Source organism: Gadus macrocephalus, chromosome 2 (assembly GCF_031168955.1).
Source record: "Gadus macrocephalus chromosome 2, ASM3116895v1".
Taxonomy (NCBI): domain Eukaryota; kingdom Metazoa; phylum Chordata; class Actinopteri; order Gadiformes; family Gadidae; genus Gadus; species Gadus macrocephalus.
Window position 1 is genome coordinate 5,507,449 of NC_082383.1, and position 22,844 is coordinate 5,530,292.

At 48.3% G+C, this 22,844-nt stretch overlaps 2 protein-coding genes across 2 annotated transcripts; both read left to right on the forward strand.

Annotated features, from left to right (window-relative positions):
* Positions 1-538: 538 nt before the first annotated feature.
* LOC132445950 (transmembrane protein 238-like) lies at positions 539-5,127 on the forward strand. The gene is made up of 2 exons (XM_060035960.1): positions 539-2,237; positions 2,609-5,127. The coding sequence occupies exons 1-2, from the start codon at positions 1,517-1,519 to the stop codon at positions 2,617-2,619; spliced, it is 732 nt and encodes a 243-aa protein (XP_059891943.1). The 5' UTR covers positions 539-1,516; the 3' UTR covers positions 2,620-5,127.
* A 2,779-nt stretch (positions 5,128-7,906) lies between these two features.
* LOC132445729 (forkhead box protein K2-like) lies at positions 7,907-22,174 on the forward strand. The gene is made up of 9 exons (XM_060035848.1): positions 7,907-8,424; positions 13,410-13,604; positions 16,066-16,219; positions 16,707-16,853; positions 17,405-17,598; positions 18,062-18,285; positions 18,878-19,111; positions 19,522-19,719; positions 20,358-22,174. Exons 1-9 carry the CDS (start codon positions 8,132-8,134, stop codon positions 20,621-20,623), a joined length of 1,905 nt encoding a protein of 634 aa, XP_059891831.1. The 5' UTR covers positions 7,907-8,131; the 3' UTR covers positions 20,624-22,174.
* The last annotated feature ends 670 nt before the right edge of the window (positions 22,175-22,844 follow it).

Sequence of the window (22,844 nt, forward strand, 5' to 3'; positions counted from 1 at the left end):
CTCTCCCCCAGGCGCCTCACTCACCCAGAGAGAGCGAGGGAGAGAGGGAGCGGGCGGCCGGCGGCGGCGGCGGCGGCAGGATGACGGGGAGCCCAGAGAACATCCCGCTGGGGGAGTGCCCCCTGTCCCAGTCCCGGGACCAGCTGACGCCCCCCAGCCGCACCGAGAGCACCGTCTTCAGCCTGTCCCGGAGCGAGTCCCTGTGGACCACCGAGGCCAGCGGCCCGGGGATCTACCAGGTCTACTGGTTCGCCATCCACCTGATGACCACGGGGGGCAGCTTCCTGGCCTGCGGCGTCATCATCAGTGGACTGTACTTTACGGGATACCTCGACAAGGTGACCCGCATCCTGGGCCCGGGCCTGCTGTCCATCGGGCTGATGGTGCTGGTGGTGGGCGTGGTCCTCATCCCCATCACCAAGAAGAACCGCAAGCAGCCGGTGCTCAAACGGCCACTCAGCTACTACAGGCCGCCCCAGTTTAACGTTTGACCCCTTTTGACCCCGTGACCTCATGCGACACGGCTCGGTTATGGTTACATCGCATGACATTTCGGCCGGGGTTTTCGGTGGCCGACGGTGTTCTTCTGGGAACCCTGGGGACTGGGAAAGGGCGCCTCTTCAGCCTCTGTGCCTTTTGTCAGCCCGGGAGTGTTCGGAGGACAAGCGATATGGGCGTTGATGCCGCGGTTGTGAGTTGGGCTCAGGGCGGGGAGGCAACGTCGTCTCAGGCGTGCATGGCTAGACGTACTATTCACTAATTCACAGTCACTAATACCAAAGAACGCATATTCACTGTAACCAAACGTTCCTTTTGTACAAAGAACGCACGGTTGCACAGGATGCGCTGCGGCGAGAAGCAGCATTAATAACTTTAGTATTTAATATTGGGACACTTACTAGCACTTTCACAATCAATAATTCACCAGAAGAATTCAGCATTAATGCATAATGTCATTGTGCATAGAGGCTCATGAATAATTCAAGTCAGATAAGAGGTTTGTGGTGATTAAAGTGTCCATCGGACAGAACATGTCCATTAAGACTCTGTGATTACAAGCAGACAGTAGAATCTCGAAACATCAACCATTTCCATGTAAGGACAATACTTTGACTTAATCTGGTCTGAGAAGGTTGGATGCGTGAATTCAAAACATTACATTTTCATAGTATTTGAATATCCTTCACAAGCGACGCCATGCACCCATTATGTATACGCATTACTTGCTTTTTAACTATTGTTGTATAACTTTGTACGCAACAACAGTCACACCTGCTGACATAGTGCTGCTAATAGTATCCCTTCCTGAAAGAAAACGTTTTCTATGTGCAGTTCTTCACTGTTGATACACCTGAGGTGTGGATGTGGGCCTACAGGGGGATGCTATTTGACTTGAAATCGCATGTTAAAAGAAACAACGTTTGTGGAATAGTGACTGCATCGTGTGCATGATTTGCATCTTCTCACAGAGACACGATGGCGTGACACCTACAGAGCCGACCTCCTTGTTTATATCATGGGAAACAGCACAGAGCCAACTTTAGTACCATCTGCAAAGTACCTGGACTCTCCTGGGAGCAGAGCGCATGTGACAAAAAGCTTTGTTTATCTTAAAGACGTCACAGGGCGTCTCCACACAGGTGCGTGTCAGCTGAGCGGAGGGGAACAATGGTTAAGCAGCATCTCCCGTTATGAAGGTCTAGTCTCTGGAGTTCTAAACATGATGAAGTTCAAGATAGGCGAGTGCATCTCGCTGTTCGTAATCGCTGTCGTGTTTGACGTCGTCGGGTTTGTCCTTCTCCTCTTGGGCATCTTCGGGAATCTGCGCATCAGCGGCCAATTTTACGGCGACTTCTTGATCTACACGGGCTCGATCGTGATCTTCATCAGCATCGCCTTCTGGCTCTGCTGGTACGTCGGCAACATCAAGCTGGCCGAGGAGGACCTGGACTACGACGAAGGCGCCAACAGCTTCTCGAGGCTGGTCCGAAAGCTGTCGGAGAAGTTGAACCCCACGCTCAAACGTGACCCGCCCGCCAAGTTCCTCGAGGATGGGGCAGACAACGGAGAGGAGAGCTTACCCCCTCGCAAGGCGTCCCGCGTGACGTGGGGCAAGTCGTCCGCTTACCAGAACGAAGGTTATGACGCCTCGCTGGACTCGGAGTCCCCCGCGGAGGAGAAGGGGTCCGACACCGGGCTGTCAGACGAGACCAGCACCGCCACCACCACCACTACGGGTAATACAGAGGTCCACTGATAAATCTGAGTCTGAGACCATATACTGTCAAAACCCTATATCATCTACAACCTGCTTATAAAATAACCAACCCGAGTACAGACGGGCCCCGCATAAATGGCATGAAGGCCTTGCTTACACAAAACAACGTCAAACAAAGTCAAAAAGGGTTTCAAAAGAATAATTAAATGTAACAAAATTAGTCCTACTCCCCCACTGTATTGACTTACAATAAATACATCTACAATTATCATTATTTATTTCACATTTCAGTTGTATAATCATCAATCCCGATATTGTTTGATTACACAATACCCAGATAACCGATATCGTTTATTTTCTGTTCTTTTTATTTTGCTTCCACTCATTCAGATGACCCCTAGGCTCATGATGTCACACCCATCCCCTGGAAGCCAACCCCTCTTCTTTGGCGGCTCATGAGGTCTTGAGTTCTGAACCCTTTAGGCCTATGCTTTTTGTAGGGGTGAACTGCGAGGACATTCCATCCAGAAAATAATAATAGCCTACATATTCTTTCTTTCACCAAATGCTGCTTATTTATGTTTATTGTTTAAATATTGATTGTCTGTGTGTAGAGGGAGGTTGGACTGATGTGTTCATTGTTATATAATGGCGGTGAATCTGAGTGTGTGCATGCGTGTGTGTAGCTATGGGCGTGGAAAGGAATAGTTATACTAGGTCCATGTTTGTTGTTTGATTTGCTGCAGAGCAACAAGTTCACCGGTCCGACTGGTTTGTGTGTGTGTGTGTGTCCCCAGAAAACCTGACAAAATGACACAGTCCACTAGAACCCTAGCTATGGTTCTCAACCTATTTGTACATATTTAATTAAGAACCTGTTCACTTTTTATTTAATGCAGCTCAACAAGAACACTCCCAAGTCTTACAGGAAATTCTGTTATTTACAAGAAATCAACTTGCCTTGTGTAGATATCCGGTCTGATAGATTCACTGTAAAGCACCACATTAGTGGCTGGGTATTCTGTGTCATATTGGATGTTTCTAGAGCAATTAGAAACCACTAGACATTTCAATTTGACAATGACTGAAATCCTCATTACTGAGGAAGTACTACTTTTTCATTTGACTGTAGGGTTGATTACAAATCTGATAATATAATATAACTAAATTTAGCGTTATGGGTGAGGGAGAGAGAGACATTCAGTTACATTGGTTTATTGACGGCAGAGAGGGATAGACTTCCGACAGAGGGATATCTGATTCTTTTACATGTTTCGGTTATTGCTTTTGTCAAATAATTTGTGAAAAATCCATATTCATGCTCCTTGATGTTCTTGTTGTTCTTGTCATGTTCTTATACTTAAGCTCAGGCATACCCAGCTCATAGGAAGAGAGAGCCCGGACATTGGTAGATCAGGATGACACTACAAATCCTGACTCCCTCAGCCTAGATGACATGCATGTTCTATTATCAGATATTGCCATCAACCATACTACCATAATGTCTAATAGAGTACATGTATTGTATCCTCCCTGACAAAGTGCCTTGTCTTATCTTATCTGCCCTGATGGCTCACATGAGCTCAGCTGTAACCAACCCTAGCAGGTATGTAGGTAGCAGATGCTATTTAAGTGTGTGGCACGGAATGCTCGTTTCATGCCCATTCCGCCCAATTACAGTTCAAATGCCACCTGATTGGCCTGCCAAAACTGGTAGGGTCCACATCCATGCTCACCTATTCACCAAAGGTGTCACAGGACGGACTGGATACAAAGCTAGCTCTATGCCATCTTGGTCATCATGACGTCTCGAATCTCTTGTTTGTTTTATCTTCTCTCTTAAGGACAACTTTGTTATTACAGCGTGAGTGTCTGTATGTGGTGTCAAGGTGTCACTTGAACTCTGATCAAGGGCTTCTATTCAGGGAAGACTTAGAACCAGTCAATCAGCCCTATGGAGGAATCTGGACGGACTGCGTCAAGTCGCAGTCACCGGCCCTTTTGTTAGTCAAATGCCATGAGACAGGTCGTCCTGCAAATGATGCTATGTAAGAAATGTAAAAGGCGTGCTGTAGGGGAAGTGGGTGGTGGGTGGGGGGTAACAAAAAAGCCATTTATCTGACGAAGCTCTCCTCGGACACCTCAGAACATCCTACCGTCCCGTGCAGAGAGCACATCCCTACCCGCCCCGCGATGGACTGTTGTCGTAAAAAGAACCCTAACGAGCGCTGCGCCCTGTTCCTGGTGCTAGCGTTGATCTTCGACCTGGTCGGCCTCGGCCTCCTACTGGCTGGGATCTTTGCACCCATCAGCTTTTGGGACTTCTTCATCCTGTCAGGGCCGCTCCTCATCTTCGTCAGCCTGATCTTCTGGATCTTCTGGTATATGGGGGGCCTCACGGTACCTTACGAAGATCTCCTGCCAAAGTGACCGGATATGGAAGGGATCTGGAGATCTTGTGTCTGCGGCGGACTGCTCAGAGGTCCATGGCTTCGGGTCCCGTGGAGGTGGACTGGACCGCCTCCCACCTGTCTGTGGGAGACGGTTGGAGACTGGAGATGCTGATGTTCTGGGGCTCTGGAGGCTTTGGTTGTTCCCATGAAGGATGTACAGGATGGGTGTCCGTCAGATGTGGACTGGACAGGATGGGTTTAACAGGCAGGAGCACCGTTTTGATATTGGAATTGGAACTTGACGACAACATAACACCACGTTGGAGGTCGACAACGCAGACTCCCGGGACTTTACTTTGAAGTGGAATATTTCTGATTTAATTTAAGCACTTTAATAGATAATGCCTTATTTGTCTGTTTATTGTCTGGTTTCCAGTTTTGTGTTTGGTATAAGTATGTTATGTCACGCTGCAACTAAAGCATTAAAAAACACTGAAAAATGTTGAAAGACTGGAAGAGCCTAGTCCTGTGTTTGTTTATAGCGTTGCATATAGTGTAGCGTTGTGGCTTTAGGCCTACTGGAAACCAACCCAACAGGCTCCACTGGTTTGTATCCACCTCAGATCCTTCCTGTAGTTCCAACTGCTAATTATCAACCACCTCCTCATCACAAAGGAAAGACTGCACCCAAAACCATTTCAGCCAACTGGAAATGTACAGCCAGCATTATGTCTAACCCTATTACCATCGAGCCAGGGCTGGCTCCAGCCTTCTATCATGTTGAACATTTGGGCCTGTTCCATCTCTGTCAGCCAGTCCGTCAGCCGGTGGGTAGTCAGTTAGTCTGTCCAGTCAGTCTGTTGTTCAGTCAGTCAGTCTGTTGTTCAGTCAGTCACTCTGTCGTAAGGCCAGCTAGTGTCTGATTACAGTTCCACACCCATCGCTTGTGTTCTGTAATCAGCACTCTGCTTGGATACATATTAATGTTCCCATTTAGATCCCCCCCCCCCCCCCCAGCCCCAGACAGGAAATACAGTAGGTTGGCGTAGAGTGTGCATGTTTTTCAAAGAGAGAGGGGGTATAGAGAAAGATAGAGAGGAGGGGGGAGCGACAGATTAGGTAGTAGGGGGAGATGGAAAAATATGGAGGGAGAGAGGGATGGAGTGGGAGACAGACGGCTAGAAAAAGGAAGTGGGGAGAGGGAAAAGGAGATGGCGAATGTGCTGGAAGAAGGGGAGTCAGGGTGGAGAGAGGGGGATAGAGAGAGGTGGAGAGAGTTGTGGAGAGTAAGAGAGTCAGCGAGAGAGAGAGAGAGGGGTATAGAGAAGCGAGGAGAGACCGCCTCCCTGCTGTTCTGGTCTCATATCAGATGGAGGCTATCTTGCCCTCAAGTTGTTTTCAATGTTTACCTCATTGCAGGGCATCACATATTCCAGAGCCATTAGCTCTGCCTCTCAGCCTGTTGGCGTGCTAGCTGCGTGTTAGCCTGTTAGCTGCTCCCAGGGTGAGCCAGACAGCTGAGCCATCAGTGTCTCTGGGGCCTGAGGGTAGTATTGATTTGTTTAATGAACGACATCGCCATGAAAGCGCGAATTAGTCATCCTCTGAATCTACAGAGGACCTAGAGGTCCTAGTCGTGTTTCGGTTGACTACAAAGTTGTGAGTCCAGAAGGAGTTTTTTATTTTTCCACATTATGAGAAAGAAGAGCACTTAAGGCTTTTAGTGAAACCCTCAGCAGCACTTATGGTTAACAGCCCGCACTCTGCAGGGAAAACAGAGGGGCTTACAACTATACACCAAACACAAGTATAGTAGAGCATGTTAGCTGGTAAAGCATGTTTGGAGACATACAAACATGATAATGCAAAGGCAGATCTTTATAAAATAGCTTCAAAGGCCATGGCTTAATAGTCCCAGATATTAATAACATTTACATTTCTGTCATGCGTTATGGCAACTTTCAGTTCAACAAAGGTCATCTATATTAGCGGAACCCTCTCGAGGTAGAGCGAATATAGTCCAGGTCAGATCTACCCATTAGGGCGAAACTCCACCTCGTGTTAAACGCTGCTCAGCAGACCTTTAAAATGGCTGGAAACTCATCGAAACTCAACGGATTGTATAGATGCATGTCTCCCTCTAGTGGTGGTAATCGGCATTGAGGTTTTCAGTGCTGTAATTGACAGCATCTGACAGAGACATGGTACCGGTAATTGATTGCCATTTGTCTATACTTCAAAATCCAATAGACACACCAGAATTAAGACTGGCTTGTTCGGTAAGGACGCAGATAGAGAGACGAGTCACTCAAAAGCAACGTACACATTGTGTATGCATATATATATACATATATATATATCAGACAATTCAAATTCCCTCAATCCCTCATTGTTAAATAATATTGCAGGATATGCATTAATATCCATTATACTGTGATAATTTCTAAAACAGGGTAGGCTTACTAGGCTATAGTTAACAGTTTGGCGCTTTTGTATGTTAATGTCGGTGACTCTCATCAGAAGGGTTGGATCAACAAGTGATTACCACTTCCTTACCCTCCGAGCTCTCCCATCCCCCACCAGACCGAACATGAACCCTGACCTCTGGTGTTTACAAACAAGGGGCCTCGACCGGACTGGGCGGAGGGGGTCATTCAACTCAGTGACGTCACGACCTGCGGTTGACATATCAATTTTGTCCGGTCTCGTACGATGTAAAATGAACGATTAAAACAATAAAAAATGCATGCAGTGAGGAGATATACAGTGCATTGGTTTGATGAAACAAAACAGACACACAACTTCATGGTTACGTTTTAATTAAATAAAAGAAATGAAACTTGGGTCTAAACTCATAATTACAAAGTAGAGAGATCCATGAGAGAGATGCTGCAGAGATAGAGACACGTAAAACCCCGCATAGAGTCCGTAGTGGACGGGATGCTCCGATTTACTATGTGATACCGAAACATCCAACCGGCGCATCCATTTGTGTCTTTATATGGTTTTTTTACAGGCAGGTCACCCGCTGTGAATAATTTAGTTTAGACACACTCGTTGTAATCCGTCGTTTCATAATCTCATATGTTACGTTAGCCGGTTATTATTTGAGATGTCATACACGTGTATTCATGAGTCGGATCCTTTATGATAAACTCCGTTCCGGGTCCTCCGAATCGCTCCGGATATGCGTGTACTACACAACAACCAACCTTAAGTCAGTTCTCCGCCTACAATTGGTCGATGCCCAGTAGGTCCACTGGATTCCTTTCTTCTGATTGGCTGAGTGGAGTGTCACTCGAGGGCTTGTCCGCCTCTCGCGTTGTTTGGTCGGGTCTTGCCTTTCTCTCGGCGGTGGGTCGGAGCCGCTGGCCTCGCAACGTTTTCTGTTTTCAATTCGATGCCTTGGTTGTAAAATACGCTTTATGAACGGTAGCACACAGGCTTCCACACAGCGTTCCTACACGTTTAATATCCTTTCTCGGTGTTTTTGCATCCGTGACCGTTAAATCGCGGCGAGATGGCGGTGGTGAGCGGGTCGTCCGGGCCGGTCGCCCGGCTCGAGGGCCGAGAATTCGAGTACGTGATGAAGAAGCGGTCGGTGACCATCGGACGGAACTCTTCGCAGGGCTCCGTGGACGTCAGCATGGGCCACTCCAGCTTCATATCGCGGCGGCACCTGGAGATATTCACAGTGACCGACGACGGGCCGGGCGGCGGGGACTTCTACCTGCGGTGTCTGGGCAAAAACGGCGTGTTTGTGGACGGAGTGTTCCTGAGACGCGGCGCCCCCCCCCTGCAGCTCCCACGGGCGTAAGTCTTGGGTTCCCCGTGAGAACATGTGGAAGCTAGTGCTGCTGGGCAGAGCGTTGTTTTGAATAGGGCGACCTGACCACGTGTTGTAGCCTGTTAGCACCACGCAGCCCTGCAACCTTGAGGCAGACACAATGTTATTGGTTGGATCTCTTTCATTGGTTCTATCCCAAGTGATCGTTCACATTTATGTAGAAGAGCGTATCAGTCAGGACAAGGTGACCCCCTCCCCCCACACACCCTGGGATTAACAACAAACGCATGTATGCGTGTGTGTGTGTGTGTGTGTGTGTGTGTGTGCGCGCGCGCGGTTGATCTTACACCGTCTGTGACGTTAAACGTCTAAAACACGAACATGGAGAAGTGTAGTGTTATACTCGTGTTTATATCTGCACGGTTTTGGTTGAACCACGGCAGCATGACCGGTGTAGCCTGCGGTACGTTTCTAGTAGCCCGAGGTTGCTAAGGCGCTTTGTATATTAGCGTCTCTAGGTTGTGGTCGCGACCCCTAAACGTAAACAAACCCGGGTGTCCCCGCCCTACCTGCTGCTCTGCCCAGCGGGGCGTCGCTCCCAGTTGTCTTGTATTGGTTTACATGCGCTGCCGGGTTTATTGTCATGTGCACATTCATTTCAACAACGTGCAGCCGTCATTCATAACAATATAATGCAACATAACGTTCATATAATGAAAGACTTCCTGCCTTCCAGAACAGTGCAGAACAAGTAAATAATACAGATATCATGAAGTTATGGCTCTTGAAAGTAATGTATAAACAAGATATTTATAATTTTACAAGGGAATGCAACGCAGTTCATTATGGTTGCCGTTGTTCCAAATGTAGCCGAAATGTAGGGTTGTGTATCGGATGAAAGGATCCATATGACTCGGTATTAGTGAGTTAGTTATAGAGTTTTATGAGTTCGTATATTTTCTGCTAAATATCGCATAATTTAGGGCTAATGACATACAGAATCAAATATTATGCAGGACCCGTCATCTTTTATATTAACCGTAGGTTTTGTATTTATTATCACCGCTGTATGCTCCAGAGTTACTGTTTGCAGTAGTAGATTGTTGTAGCCGTTTTTTTTTGTTGTAGGATTTTAAATAATATTTCTTTGCATCAATAAAACATCTCGTATCCAGACGGTTTACATATAATCGATTTTTTTTTTTAAACAGTGATTCCTCTCGAAAACATATACATAGACTAGGTAGATAGGAGGGGAGCACACGTATCTTAGTGATGTTTCACTCCTAGCAGAGGGGATGGATAATATCAGTCACTATGGTAAACACAAAGGTGCATATAGGGATAAAACCCTGATATTGTTTTAAATAACATGGCTGTTATCAAACAATATGAAAGGACAACAGTTTTTAGGTTTTTTTTGGTAGCAGAAGTCATAATTGCAGAGTCTGGTTGTATTTTACTATGACGTGGGTTGGTAATCTAGCAGTTGTGTACTCTACAAAGTCCTAACTAGCGCTGGCAGTCTTGGCAAAAAGCTTGAGCACAAAGGAAGCCTGGGAAAAAGAGTCTAGGCTGCAGAGGAATTTAGTTGGATGAGTCTCAAAGATTCCTAAATGGTGATGTAAACAGAGCCAAAACAAAGAATACACCGTACCCTCCCTGATCTACCCCCATACCCTCCCTGCTGTTCAACCATCCTTCCTGCTGTACAAGAGACACTCTCTGCTGTACCCCCCCACCCTCCCTACTGTATACCCTCCCTCCCCTACTCCCAAACCCTCCCTCCTCTTACCCCATATATTCCCTGCTTTATCCCCATCCTTGATCCCATGCCCTCTCCCCTACCTCATACTCTTCCCCCTCTTCCCCCAAAGCATCCCTCTTCTTTGCCCATAGCCTCTCTTCAATACCGCCATTCAACCTTCCCAACATTGACCCCCCCCCCCCCCCCCCCCCCCCAACTTGTTTACGTTTTGCTCACATTTAGCCTGTATGCCCAACAAGGATTTAGATGCAACACAAACATCTGGTTTTTCCGTCTGTTTACTGTAGAGACCGGCTTGGTGTTGTGGGACACACACAGCATGTGTGCACGTTGGAGAAGTGTTTGTTTTCAGCCTTAGAGCAAAGCAACTCTTGCACTGGTCCTTTTTTTTTTTCACTGGTCTCTGTGCAAACAGCATAGAACAAAAACGTCTCAGGGAAGACACGCTGGCCCCCGGGGGAAGGAGTTGCCTCAAGGCGAGAACGCTGCTTTATTGTTCTTTCACTCTTAATTCAGGCGTCGTTCGTCACAAGAACAGAACGCACAAACCGTTCCCGATAGCCCGGCTGGGACAGCCGTTCATGCAAATTACGCCCTCTATCGGGATGTGGAATCTGGGGCGTTCGTTTTCTGACTGTCTTTTCTTTGCTAATCTTTATTTTTATTGACGTTTCACTGGAACTCCACCCGGTTCTTCGTGTCAGTCGGTGGATGACTTGAAGGGTAGTAGGGGGAGGGACTGTACAGCATGGCTAGGTGGTCTCGTCGTAGGTGACCTGCCGGACATCTACCTCCCCGAAAGTAGAAAACACACCTTTGTGGTGATGATGATGTGTTTGGAATTAACTGCATAGGAATGGGTACCAGGGGTTTTAACCCCATCTGCAGCTGGCTTCGTAAGTCACACAAGGCACTGCATGAAATGTGAAATGATTTTTCACAGTCTTAAGTTAATATTCTCACAGGTTTCCAAAAACTTTTTAAACGCACGATAAGTACTGCATGTGTTACTTATACTTGTCATCAAAGTATGAAATTAGATGCATCGTAGTTAACAAGACTAGGCATCACACAACAGGAATATTCTCTTATACCCTCAAGCATCACACTTGAGTAGCTGTTGGGGGAAGTGTGCTGACTGCTGTTTTTAGCTTGCATATCTGTTGGCTCTTCTGTTGTTCGGGTACATCTGTGGTATTAACAGCTCCCGTGTGCACCCTCCCAACTCTCCACAGATGGCAACTCTTCCCTTAACAGAAACGATGTAGGGAGAACAAATGAATAAAGGATGCTCATATACTATATCTGAGCACTGTCTGGCTCTCAGGACGTATAGTGTGCCTCCTTCCCCCAGCTGCCACCCTCAGGGCTGGGCTAGTTATAGATGTAGTGGCCAGGTACTTAAGTTAACCATAACATAGTGCCCCACCCAGCATTCTGGAGCAAATCACCAGCAAATCCCTTTGCCTGAACACCAACTAGATCCCTTCAACTGAACACCAAGTAGATCCCTTTAGCTTAATTACGACCATCATGGTCCTTAAGACTAGACACCAATGTCTGAACACGCAAGAGACATTAGCCGAATCACCAATAATATCCCTTAGCCGAATCATAATCCAGATCCTTTAGCCTAATCACCAACTAGATCCCTCAGCATAATCAATAACAGGATCCCTGAGCCTTGTAATGCTCACCTTTCTGCAGGTCAAGAGGCACTGTCTTAAGGGGAATCATACCCCCTTTTAATGGTTTACATTTTTATTTCAAGTTTATCACTTTGGCTACGCTTCTAAAGTAATCTAAAAATACTAAATGGGAACTACAAACAGGATTTCAGATTATGTGGTTGTGGCCCAGCTCGGCGGAGCCATTCCAAACGTGTTAGACTGTTGGTGTCTAGTAAATTCAACCTAACGCATTAAATCCTGGTACCTGAGACCACATCACTCCGTCCCACCAACCCTAGTGTAATGTTTTGGTTTGGAAATGCTCCATGATCCCCCACATCCAGACCGTTGTGTTCCTCTAATCCGCCTCTCAACTACTAGTACTATGGGATTAGGTCTTCGTAGTAAGAACAGGTGGCCATGCCAGATCCACCTGAGGTAGGCCTATATGGCCATGGCCAACCCGTCTTAAAGCTTTTAGACTGCTACACTATAGCAAGGAGCTAGCTTGGCTCTTTCTTAGCTGGGCTAACTTAAGGTTGTAGCCAGTTGGTATATACAAGGGAGAGAATGGTGACACTTCAAAGCTGAAACGAGCTGTAGGTATACATGTATCGAAGCTGTAGGTAATCCATCCTGACAGCTAGGCAAAGGATCCGTGGAAACGGGACCTCGCATTCAATTGCCATTGGCCTGAATCTAGGCTCCGCCCACTAATATGACTAACTGATCTGTTCTTGATGGTTTCCAGATTTAAAATACAATTGTGGATTGGGAAGTTATGTCCTGGAAAATGTGTTGCATGTTGGAGAGGAGCTCTTGTTTTGAAATGGGTTGTGTTACTTCTCTTCTTTTGGCATATGATTATTCCTAATGCTTTAATAATTTGCTTTTCTTGATCACTTCAAGGCCAGCCAGGCTAAAATGTGCTTTTAGTAATGGACTTTCTAAATGTAATTATGATACGATAATTATTAATAATTTTGATTTAAACTGCTCCTTCATGTTATCTGAAGTGTTGTAACTCGCTCTTCATTATTAGGCAGCGGTGTGTTTAGATGTTCCTGAAGGGAACACACTACTCTGTGTTTGTGTTTACCATAGTGACTAATGTTATCCATCCCCTCTGCCAGGAGTGAAACATCACTAAGATACGTGTGCTCCCCTCCTATCTACCTAGTCTACGTCAATGTTTTCGAGAGGAATCACTTTTTAAAAGCTGAATTATTTTCTTGTCTCGTAGACCTGGTCTGCAGCTCCTTGTTCTCCTGCCTTCATCAGAATATTGTATATTTAGAACTGTTATTGTTATGCTATATTGTTGCATATTACTTTCTTTTACTTTTATTGTTGGTTATTACTGAATACTGCAGCAAGTATCTGTAACTGGCCCTAGGGTTTCAATAGATTGTTCAGCAAGCTAGCACTCTCTAGCTCCCATGCGCTCCCCTTGACTGCCGCCGGGGGGGCATCGCGACGCCAGCCCCCAACCCCGCATGTCTCCACCAGGTGTGGGTACCCCCTCCCAGACAACCCCTCACCTGGTGCCTCTCTGCTGTCTCTGGTCCTCCAGGTGTACGTTCCGCTTCCCCAGCACCAACATAAAGATCAGCTTCACTGCGTTGTCCAGCGGCAAGAAGACGAAGAGGGAGGCGCCCGAGTCCCCCGTGAAGCCGGCCCAGCCGCACATCGCCCCACTGACCATAAACATCCCGGACAACATCGCCCACCTCATGAGCCCCCTGCCCTCGCCCACGGGCACAATCAGGTAACACCCCTACCCTACGCCAAACAAACGGTCAGTCAGTCAGTTTGGTAAATAGTCACCCAGACAGTTTGTTACATAGGCACCAAGCAAATTGGTTAAACAGTTGGTCCATGGTGCCAGGGGTCCCGAATTTGTCTTCTATGTTGGTCTGGATTCGAGAAAATGACATGTTTAAGTGGAGATATTGCAGGAAGAACCACAGCCACAAATAACAGCAGCATTGACAAACAGGAACCAAGCTAACGCAACATCAAAAGTCAAAAACAAACATCTCAGACAGGTGTTTTAAGAATATTAAAGAAACAAGCTGACATTTTACTGTGGTCTGATCTTACGGAATGGAACATATTTAGGACAATCTGATGTCTCTCACCACCACCCAAGACGTGCACATGAGTTCACCTCGTCATTATCCAATATTTCACTGCCATCCCTTTGCTCAATAGAATCCAAAAAAGGGTCCCGAAGCCTTTTCAAAAGTGTCTTGTTTACCAAATAACATTGTATTCTATCCTCCCCATATTATGCCTGTTCACACTTTTCCAAGCAAGAGTTATGAAGCGCTTTGCTTGCAACAAGTACAGATCTAAAAGTGTTGGTACTTTTATAGTTTAGGATTGATTTGGTTCAACCACAGGATACACAATGTCCTGACATTTGTGATGTCAAAGGTGATAACTTCTTCCATAAATTCAGTAAGTGTTTTCACAGTCCCGCTGACAATGAAAAATGAGTCCCTTTAGAGTGATTGCAGATGAAGCGTGTATCTGGATTTGTACTTCAAACCTATTTTTTTTAGCAGATGTTCCATATTTTTCCCTTTTTAACAATTTCAGAATAAATAGCAAAAAAATCGTAACATCCTTGATGCAGTTCTCTCTTACGAGGTTGCTTCACTTGGGTGGTTCCTTTAACGTTAGTTTCTAGGTTGAGTTTCACAGTGGAAACAGTTCATAACCAGAGGCAACGTTTTGTGGTGTTGTGGTTTAATTCATCAGCAAGTACTTCCCCTGTGTCATGACCAATGAATGGATGAGTCACAGCGAGTCTGTCGGAGAACAGAAAATGTTATAAATTGTAAGGAGGGAAATTGAGTACGTTTATTGACAATGGGAGCTGCCTTAGTGATGGTGGGTAGTCCCTTCCTGTTGTCGCTGTAGGTCATTGGTAAGCCCTGAACATGACCAGGTTACACGACTGAAATTAGGATGTAAACGTGTGATCTGATGTCTTTTTACCTGTTTGGAATCCCCCTCTATTGTTTCCGTTCCTGACTCGTGAGTTGGATCAATTAAATGCAGAAATGATGAACACCACAGTTTAGCTTCTCCATGTTGGCCCTATATTTATGTAGACCTATAAAGTTCTGCTGATCCGAGGAGAAAAGTGCAACCAGTTTCTTCCTGGTTTCCAGTCTGACCTGATGCGTGTTCGGTCTTGTCAACAGACGGCTCCCAAGTTTTTCCTGTAGTTCATTCCAGGCTAGGGTCCTGTTGTTTTGACTGTTTTTTTCGTAACGCTATGGTTATGGCAGTGAAATAACAGATAATGAAAAACGCGGTGAATGTTTTTTTTTTTTCCATTTCTTGGGTCCCACTGCCTTCCACTCCCTCGTATGTAATGAAGTTCAAAATGGAGAAAGTAGTTGAATTAACACCTTGAATAATCCTATTCGGTGCTGTGTATGAAACAGTGCCCTCCATTTTCTTTTCCGGCCAGGCTAGCTGTTGGGCAAACTGTTGGGGCAGTTGCCAGGCTAGCTGTGAGGCTATTGTCAAGGCTAGCGGTCCGGCTTTGTGTCAGGCTATCTGTCAGGGCAGCTATCAGGCTAGTGGTCGGGCTGCCTTCTGTCGGGCTACTTGCCAGGCTAGCTGTATGGCTATTGTCCACGCTAGTTGCAATGTTATCGTGGCTAGGTAAAGAGGTCATCACAAGCCTTGCGGACCGCCTGTACATTCAGCTGACAGATGCTGTGATGGTTAACGTCCCATAGCAGTCATAATGGGTCCAGCAGGGCTGAAATACTCTGGTGTAAAGTCCATTTTACAGTTATAATCTCAAAGGGTTACATCCCCCCCAACCATGTCCCCCTAGAGTGAAGGAAATCTGCCTTAATTAGCAAGGACAAACTCGGTTTGGGGTATCCCTCTTTCCCTGATCGGTGTCAGGATGACTGCAGTGTGAATATAGCAACCAGTCTTTGCAATCATAAATATGGGCTTTGTGTTTCAATCCGAGCTTGGGAGCGGAGCTGGGCTGAGCGAATGTCCCGCTCCTCGCGCAGGTGGCTGTTGTTCACTCGGCCGCTCCTCCCCTCAAATCCACGTCGGGTCGCTCCCCGCTCCACGTAAAAAGATCCTCCCGCTCCAGTGAACACGCTCTAGCTCCAATTTAAAAGAGGGAGAAATCATCGACTATGAATTGTCACCTGAAACACTGTCCTCCTCCTCCCCCCCCTCAGCGCGGCCAACTCGTGCCCCTCCAGCCCGCGGGGGGCGGGCTCCTCTGGCTACAGGATGGGCGGCCGCATGGTGAGCAACGCAGAGCTGCAGCTCCTCAACGAGAACTCCCAGCCGGACCAAGACAAGGACGCGTCCGGAGGAGACAGCCCCAAGGTGAGGGGCCGCGGCTTGGGTTCAGGATGGGTGGGGGTGGGGGACCGCTCCGAGGTGAGGGGCCAGAGCTGGGGGTCCAGGACGTGTGGGGGTGGGCGACATCTTTTTGTTCTACCAAAGGAGTATATTTGGAGTGCGTCCGAAATAACAGAATCATGTTTTTTAACAGTTCACAGAGAAAAGGTCCATTAAGATGGACCGTTTCACATTTTTACCTTTTTGCTTCAGGTTCAGTCTTTCTCTGTTTTGGTTTGGATATCTTTCTAATCAGGGCTGTAGGTGCTAAGGAGAAGGTAGTTCATATGAATGTCTGAGATGAACTTAAGTCAATAAAACATAGAAGGGACGCACTCGTGTACATCGTCCACGAACATCCTGGTCATGGTGTTTGTGTACCTCCGCGTGGTAAAAGGAAGTGAAGGAGGCGACGTAAAGATCTGATTGGCTGTTGTTCTTGCCCCCCCCCCCCCCCCCCCCCCCCCTGCAGGATGACTCCAAGCCGCCCTACTCGTACGCCCAGCTGATCGTCCAGGCCATCACGCTGGCCCAGGACAAGCAGCTCACGCTCAACGGCATCTACACCCACATCACCAAGAACTACCCCTACTACCGCACTGCTGACAAGGGCTGGCAGGTCAGTCTGGGGGAGGGGCTTAAGCCTGGGGGGCGGGACCCCGAGGGTGGAGGAGGGGCTTCAGCCTGCTCAAGGAACGGTTGGGGGTGGGGGTCTCCCCGTTTAAATTCTATTCAAAAAGCTTGATGGCACGACCATTGTATTACCGATGCATTATTGATCTTTATTTTTTACAACTGATGGAAGTATGTTTTCTTTCCCTACGAGAGTTTTCTACTTTGTTAATGCATAATAATTAAAAATATATATATTTTAAAAATATATATATTTATATATATATTTTTTTATATTATTATTATTTTTTTTTTTTTTATATATACATTGGTTGTTAAGGCGGCCGCCTTAACAACACAGTGCTGGGGGAAACACTGGTGGTGGTGGAGGAGGAGGAGGAGGAGGAGGAGGAGGAGGAGGAGGAGGGGGATTCAGGGTTGTGCTGGAGAACCCTATCCAGGACTAAATCCCGCTCCCAACCTGACGTCCACGGTGCACCCTGTTCCCGGGCAGCCTGACGGCAACCCTTCCGTAACATCCCGTGTTTCCGCCCCCAGAACTCGATCCGCCACAACCTGTCGCTGAACCGCTACTTCATCAAGGTGGCGCGGTCGCAGGAGGAGCCGGGCAAGGGCTCCTTCTGGAGGATCGACCCCACCTCCGAGAGCAAGCTGATCGAGCAGGCCTTCAGGAAACGACGGCCCCGGGGGGTCCCCTGCTTCCGCACCCCCCACGGGCCCCTCTCCTCCAGGTGAGACGCTACCTGGGGCACACCTGAGCCACCGGGCGGAGAGCGCCAGGGAAGGAAGGAGACGGAGGTATCTCGGGAGGGATTAAGGAAAAGGATAAAAGAGATTGGAAGTGACATTAAGATACGTGAGGTCGACGGCCAGCTACTGGAGGAGGAATGTGAAAGAATAGAAGATAGAATAAGTGACTTTAAGAAAACGGTGTTTACACAGCTCTAGGGATGAGCTTGTTGCCTGGTTACATAGGTGGAATAAGTGGCGGTCCGGGTGTTTCTGGGTCGGTTCCCTAACGACCGCAGCCCAACCCGTGGAGCTGTTGTCGAAAACTGACCCAAGTAGCGTCGAGGAAAGCTAATCAGATCGACGTTACGTTAGCCCAGTAATGAACCAGTAACGGATGATTACCTGGAGCACAATGCGACTAATGAGTTCTAACCTAAAGGACGCTCGTGCCTTCCCTCCCAGGAGCGCCCCGGCGTCCCCCAGCCACACGGGCGGCGGTCTCTCCGCCCACTCCAGCGGCATCCAGACGCCCGACAGCCTATCACGAGAGGGCTCTCCCGTTCCCATGGAGCTGGAGCCGGCGCCCCCGCCGGCGCCGCCCACGCCCGCCGCCGCCGCCGCCCCGGTCGCCGCCCCGCCTAAACTGGCCGTGATCCAGGAGGCCCGCTTCGCTCAGAACACGCCAGGTGAGCGAGGTGACGGGGGGTGGGTTGTGCGGCCTGCCTTGTTGCCATGGCGATCGTCGGGCCGTGGCGATGCTAATGTGGTCGGAGTTTGAAAACGGAGTCTTCTGATAAATAACGGCCGACACTTAAAACGGCCCTTCTGTCCACTGAAAAACTAGCTTTTTGTGGACGCAGGTAGATAAAAAAAATAAAACTCCAGACTAGTGTTCTCGTGTAGCCAGGGGGAGAGCACGAAGATGGAGGGTTGGTCCTGGCGTATGATGAAGTTTTGCCTCAAAAATGTGGATCTTGACGTGACCTATTGTGCTGGATGGGTGCCTGTTGATCCCTCATGCATCGATCTGGGCCAACGGTCATGATTGGATTCAGGGATGATGAGCCTTACCGTTACCTGGCTACTAGTGAACAGTGGTTTCACTATTCATGTAAACACACCGTCTGATCCTACCCGTTTCTCTGATTCTAACTCTAACTACTTCTAACCCATTTCCCGCTGGTTCTCACCAGTTCTCCCTGGTCCTAAAGCGGTCCTCTGCGCCTCTGAAGCGGTTCTCCCTGGTTCTAACCGGTCTGTGTGTGTGTGCGTGTGCAGGCTCCATGGCGGGCCAGCCGGTGCTGATCGCGGTCCAGGGGCAGCTGCCGGCCAACCTGAAGCCGGTCACCTACACCATGGCGTCCCCGGTGAGCAGCGGCGGCCAGCCGTCCTACCAGGCGGTCCACGTGCTCCAGCAGATCCCCGCCCCGGCCTCGCTAGGCCCCGCCCTCATCGCCCAGGCCGCCGCCAAGACCGAGCCGCAGGAGAACGGAGGGTACACAGAGGTCAAAGGTGAGGGTCGGGGGGGGGGGGGGGGGGGGGAGGAGGTTGTGGTTGTAGTTTTTGTGAGAGGGTTCTGATGTGAGTTAGGGCTGCTTGATTATGGAATAAATCATAATCAGGATTATTTTGGTCAATATTGAAATCACGATAATTGAAACGATTGTTTTTGAGTTTGGAAACAATGTACAGATGTGTATCTAAGCTGTTCTTCTGCACTTTCTATTAAACATTGAATAAAATAAAATAAAAAAAATATCAAACTCGATTATATTAGTTTTGTGATTGTTTGATGCTAAAATGGTGATCAAGATCGTAATTCGATTAATCACCCAGCCCTAATGTGAGGTATAGCAATGGTTACTCAAATAGTTGTAACTCCTTCTGTAACCCTCCCTCCTCTCTCCCCCTCCCCCCTCCAGTTAAAGTGGAGCCGGTCCCCAGTATCTCCCACCCAGCCTCTCTAGGGGGCGCCAGCTGCATCATCCAGAGCAGCTCCTCGGCCACGCCCCTTCAGACGGTTACCATAGTGACGCAGGCTCCCCTGGGCCAGCACCAGCTGCCCATCAAGACCATCACCCAGAACGGCACACATAGTATGCCAGGAGCCCCCAGCACAGGTGAGACCCAGTAACATCACTCCCTCACTCCCTCCCAAAGGAATCACCTTCTGCATGGAGCTTATTTAGTTTCATCGTATTGTGATTCCTAACTTGTAACTGTAGCCCAATCCTTTATGCTGGCTCAGCATCCAGTAATAGTCTGGGGGCTAGACTCCACTCGTGTAGACTCAGGTTTCCAAGTTTTATTACCCCCCCTCTAGCCATGGTCAACACACGATGTTGATCACAGCCTCGCGTGTCTTAATGTAACTCTCCTCGAGTGACTCCAGATCCCAACCGTCAGAACCATTAAACAGCGTTATTCCCGGGAGCGCCTTCTTCTTCTCCTGCTGCTCGAGAAGGGGGTCTAGTGCTGCCCCTGATCCACTGCATAGCCCCAGCTGGAGTGTATCCCTCCAGTTTCCGCTCTGCTGCTCGGATCCGCCCTGCCGTAAATCCTTCAGTCCTTCCCTTGCGAGTTGTCCAGGCGGTTTTATGGAGGAATCATCGCTCTTAAACTCACACACTGGAAAATTTGGTGGGGGTTTGACGGCGAGCCGCATTTCTATCAGTTTGCGGCCCGTCGTATCGCGGTTTAAGAGTACGGCACTGTCCCTGACATCCTCCTGTTGTCTCTTTCTGTGTCGCCACGGCAGCGGTGGCCAGCCCCCTGCACCTGCTGGCGGCCCACGCCTCCGCCTCCGCCTCCCTGCCCACCAAGCGCCTCAACGGACCCGGCCCCCCCCCCGCCAAGCGGCTCAAACCCCAGGAGGAGGAGGAGGAGGTGGCGGCGGCGGAGGAGGAGGTGGTGAAGGAGGAGCAGGAAGAGAAGGCGGTGGCGGCGGAGTCCCCCAACGGCAGCGCAGATCCCCCTGACACCAACTCCTCGACAGCTAACAACCAAGGGAACCACCTCAACTAGCCACACACACATGGATAAATACACACGCACACACAAACGCACACACATAAGCGTAAATACACACGCACACGTAAATACACGTACACACTGAGAACCACATTACACACTGAGAGCCACACACACACACACACACGCATAAATACACACACACTAGGTTATTCTCATTTCTATGTTCTGTGTATTTTTACTACGTTTCTCATGTCCTTCGTCTCTTTAAATACTTGTTCTGCAACCGAGCCCCCGTGGTGCCAAGCCCCCCTCCACAAACAAGCGCGCTCACACACACACACACACACACACACACACACACACACACACACACACACACACATGCAGAGGATGAGGACTGATCCGAGCTGCTGAGATCGCGCCCGCCACCAGGGGTCCCCCTCTCCCCCTTGAACTACGAGTGACATCATCGAGACCATAGGAAGCCTTAACAACAACAACAACAACAACCGTACGCCTCAAGATGTGACCTTTGAACTCAAGCGGCCTTGACCTCTCGATCAACGCAGAGGGGATAGGCGGGCGCCCACACTCGCTCACTCACTCACTCACTCACTAATTCATTCATTCATTCATTCATTCCTGAACTCGGGGCCGTGGGACCTCTGGGACATGTGACCACCGCCGGGGGTGTGGCCGAGGCGTGGAGCAGACCAATGGGAAGCCTGGAGCGTTTGGCAGCTAGTCTTTGAAACACAGCACGGTCCCCCTTCCGACCAGAGGACTAGTTGGCGTCTTTTGTTTTTCGTGTCACGTCTTGATTAGTAATAATTTATTGATTAGTTATAATTTAACAACAATTTTTAAGGACGGCATTCCACGATGGGCCACTGCAGCCGTCGTGGGAGATCTCCCCCCCTTTTTATTTTACGTGGACTCCCTCAGTCTCCCGCCTCCCCTTGCATACCTCCCCTCTCCCCTCTCCCTGGGTTTAGACGTGTATGCCGTTGCTTAGTTGAACTTACTATTTTACGACCCACAGTATATGAACCCCCCTCCCCGCAATCCCCCCCCCCCCCAACCACATGTGTAGACGTCCCACCTATCTGCATGCAACGGGCGGACACAGACAGACAGACAGACGGAGATAAAGGGCTGTAAAGTTAAACCAAGTGGAGACGCACCTGCTCCCTTTCAGATCAGATCAGATCAGATTTTTTCTTCACATCAAGAGTCGGTGACCCTCTCCCTTAAGGCTCCTTTAGAATGTCCCTCCTCATTTGGAGCTCGTTAGACCGTCCCTCCCTGTCAAGAGCTCGTTAAGACTGTTCCTCAGTGTCCTGCCTCGTTATGCTTTGTTAGAATGTCCCTCCTCGTAAAGGCTTGTTAGGAGCGTCCCTCGTTAAGGCTGTAGTTGGCTGTATGGTGTTGGCCCCAGATGTCCTTGCTTGATATTTTGACTTGCTTCTGGTCGCCCGGTGAGTCTGTCCTCAGATCGTTTCCCAACGGCTACAAAGAAACTAAAAAAGAAGTAAGGATTGATGTTTGTTCTGCTTCAGTGAAGAAATTGTTCTTTTTTTAAATAAATTAATTTAAACCCTTTATTTTTGCCTGTGGTCATTTCATGCGTGTGGACAGTGGACGTGTGGTGGTATTAAAACCTTAAATGGTTTTCATATATAGCACATACTTTCTTTCAAAGGGCTTGATTCGCCTAGGGAAAAGTCAGTCTCTTGACACTAATGATTTTGTGAATTCACATTTCAGTTCCCTGAAGATCAGCCTTGCATAAAGTTTTATAAAGAAAGTACAGAACAAAATCAATGGCTAACACCAAAGATAACTTCTCTCAAACTCGTCCTGTCTCTCTCTCATCCTCTATCTGTCGTCCACTGTCTCTCTCAAACTCAATCTCCCGCATCCTCTATCCCTCAAATTATATTGTTCCTCTATCTCGCTCTCAAACGCTATCCCATCCACTATCTCTCAGCCTTTATCGCTCTCATCTGATGACTAGTGTACTATGTTACCTTCATCCTCTTCTCTCGTCCTCTATCTTAATCTCCATTTCTCTGATCCGCCAATCCTGTTCTCTCATTCTGTGTCTCTCTCATCCTTTGCTGTCCACCGCCATCTCTTATCCTCTATCTGGACCTCTATCTTATGCCCTCTCTCATCCCATATCTCTCTGGTCCCCTATCTCTCTCGACTCAAGCTATCTCGCCCCCTATCTCTCAAGGCCTTTATCTTAGACATTCTCCTCTTTTGTATT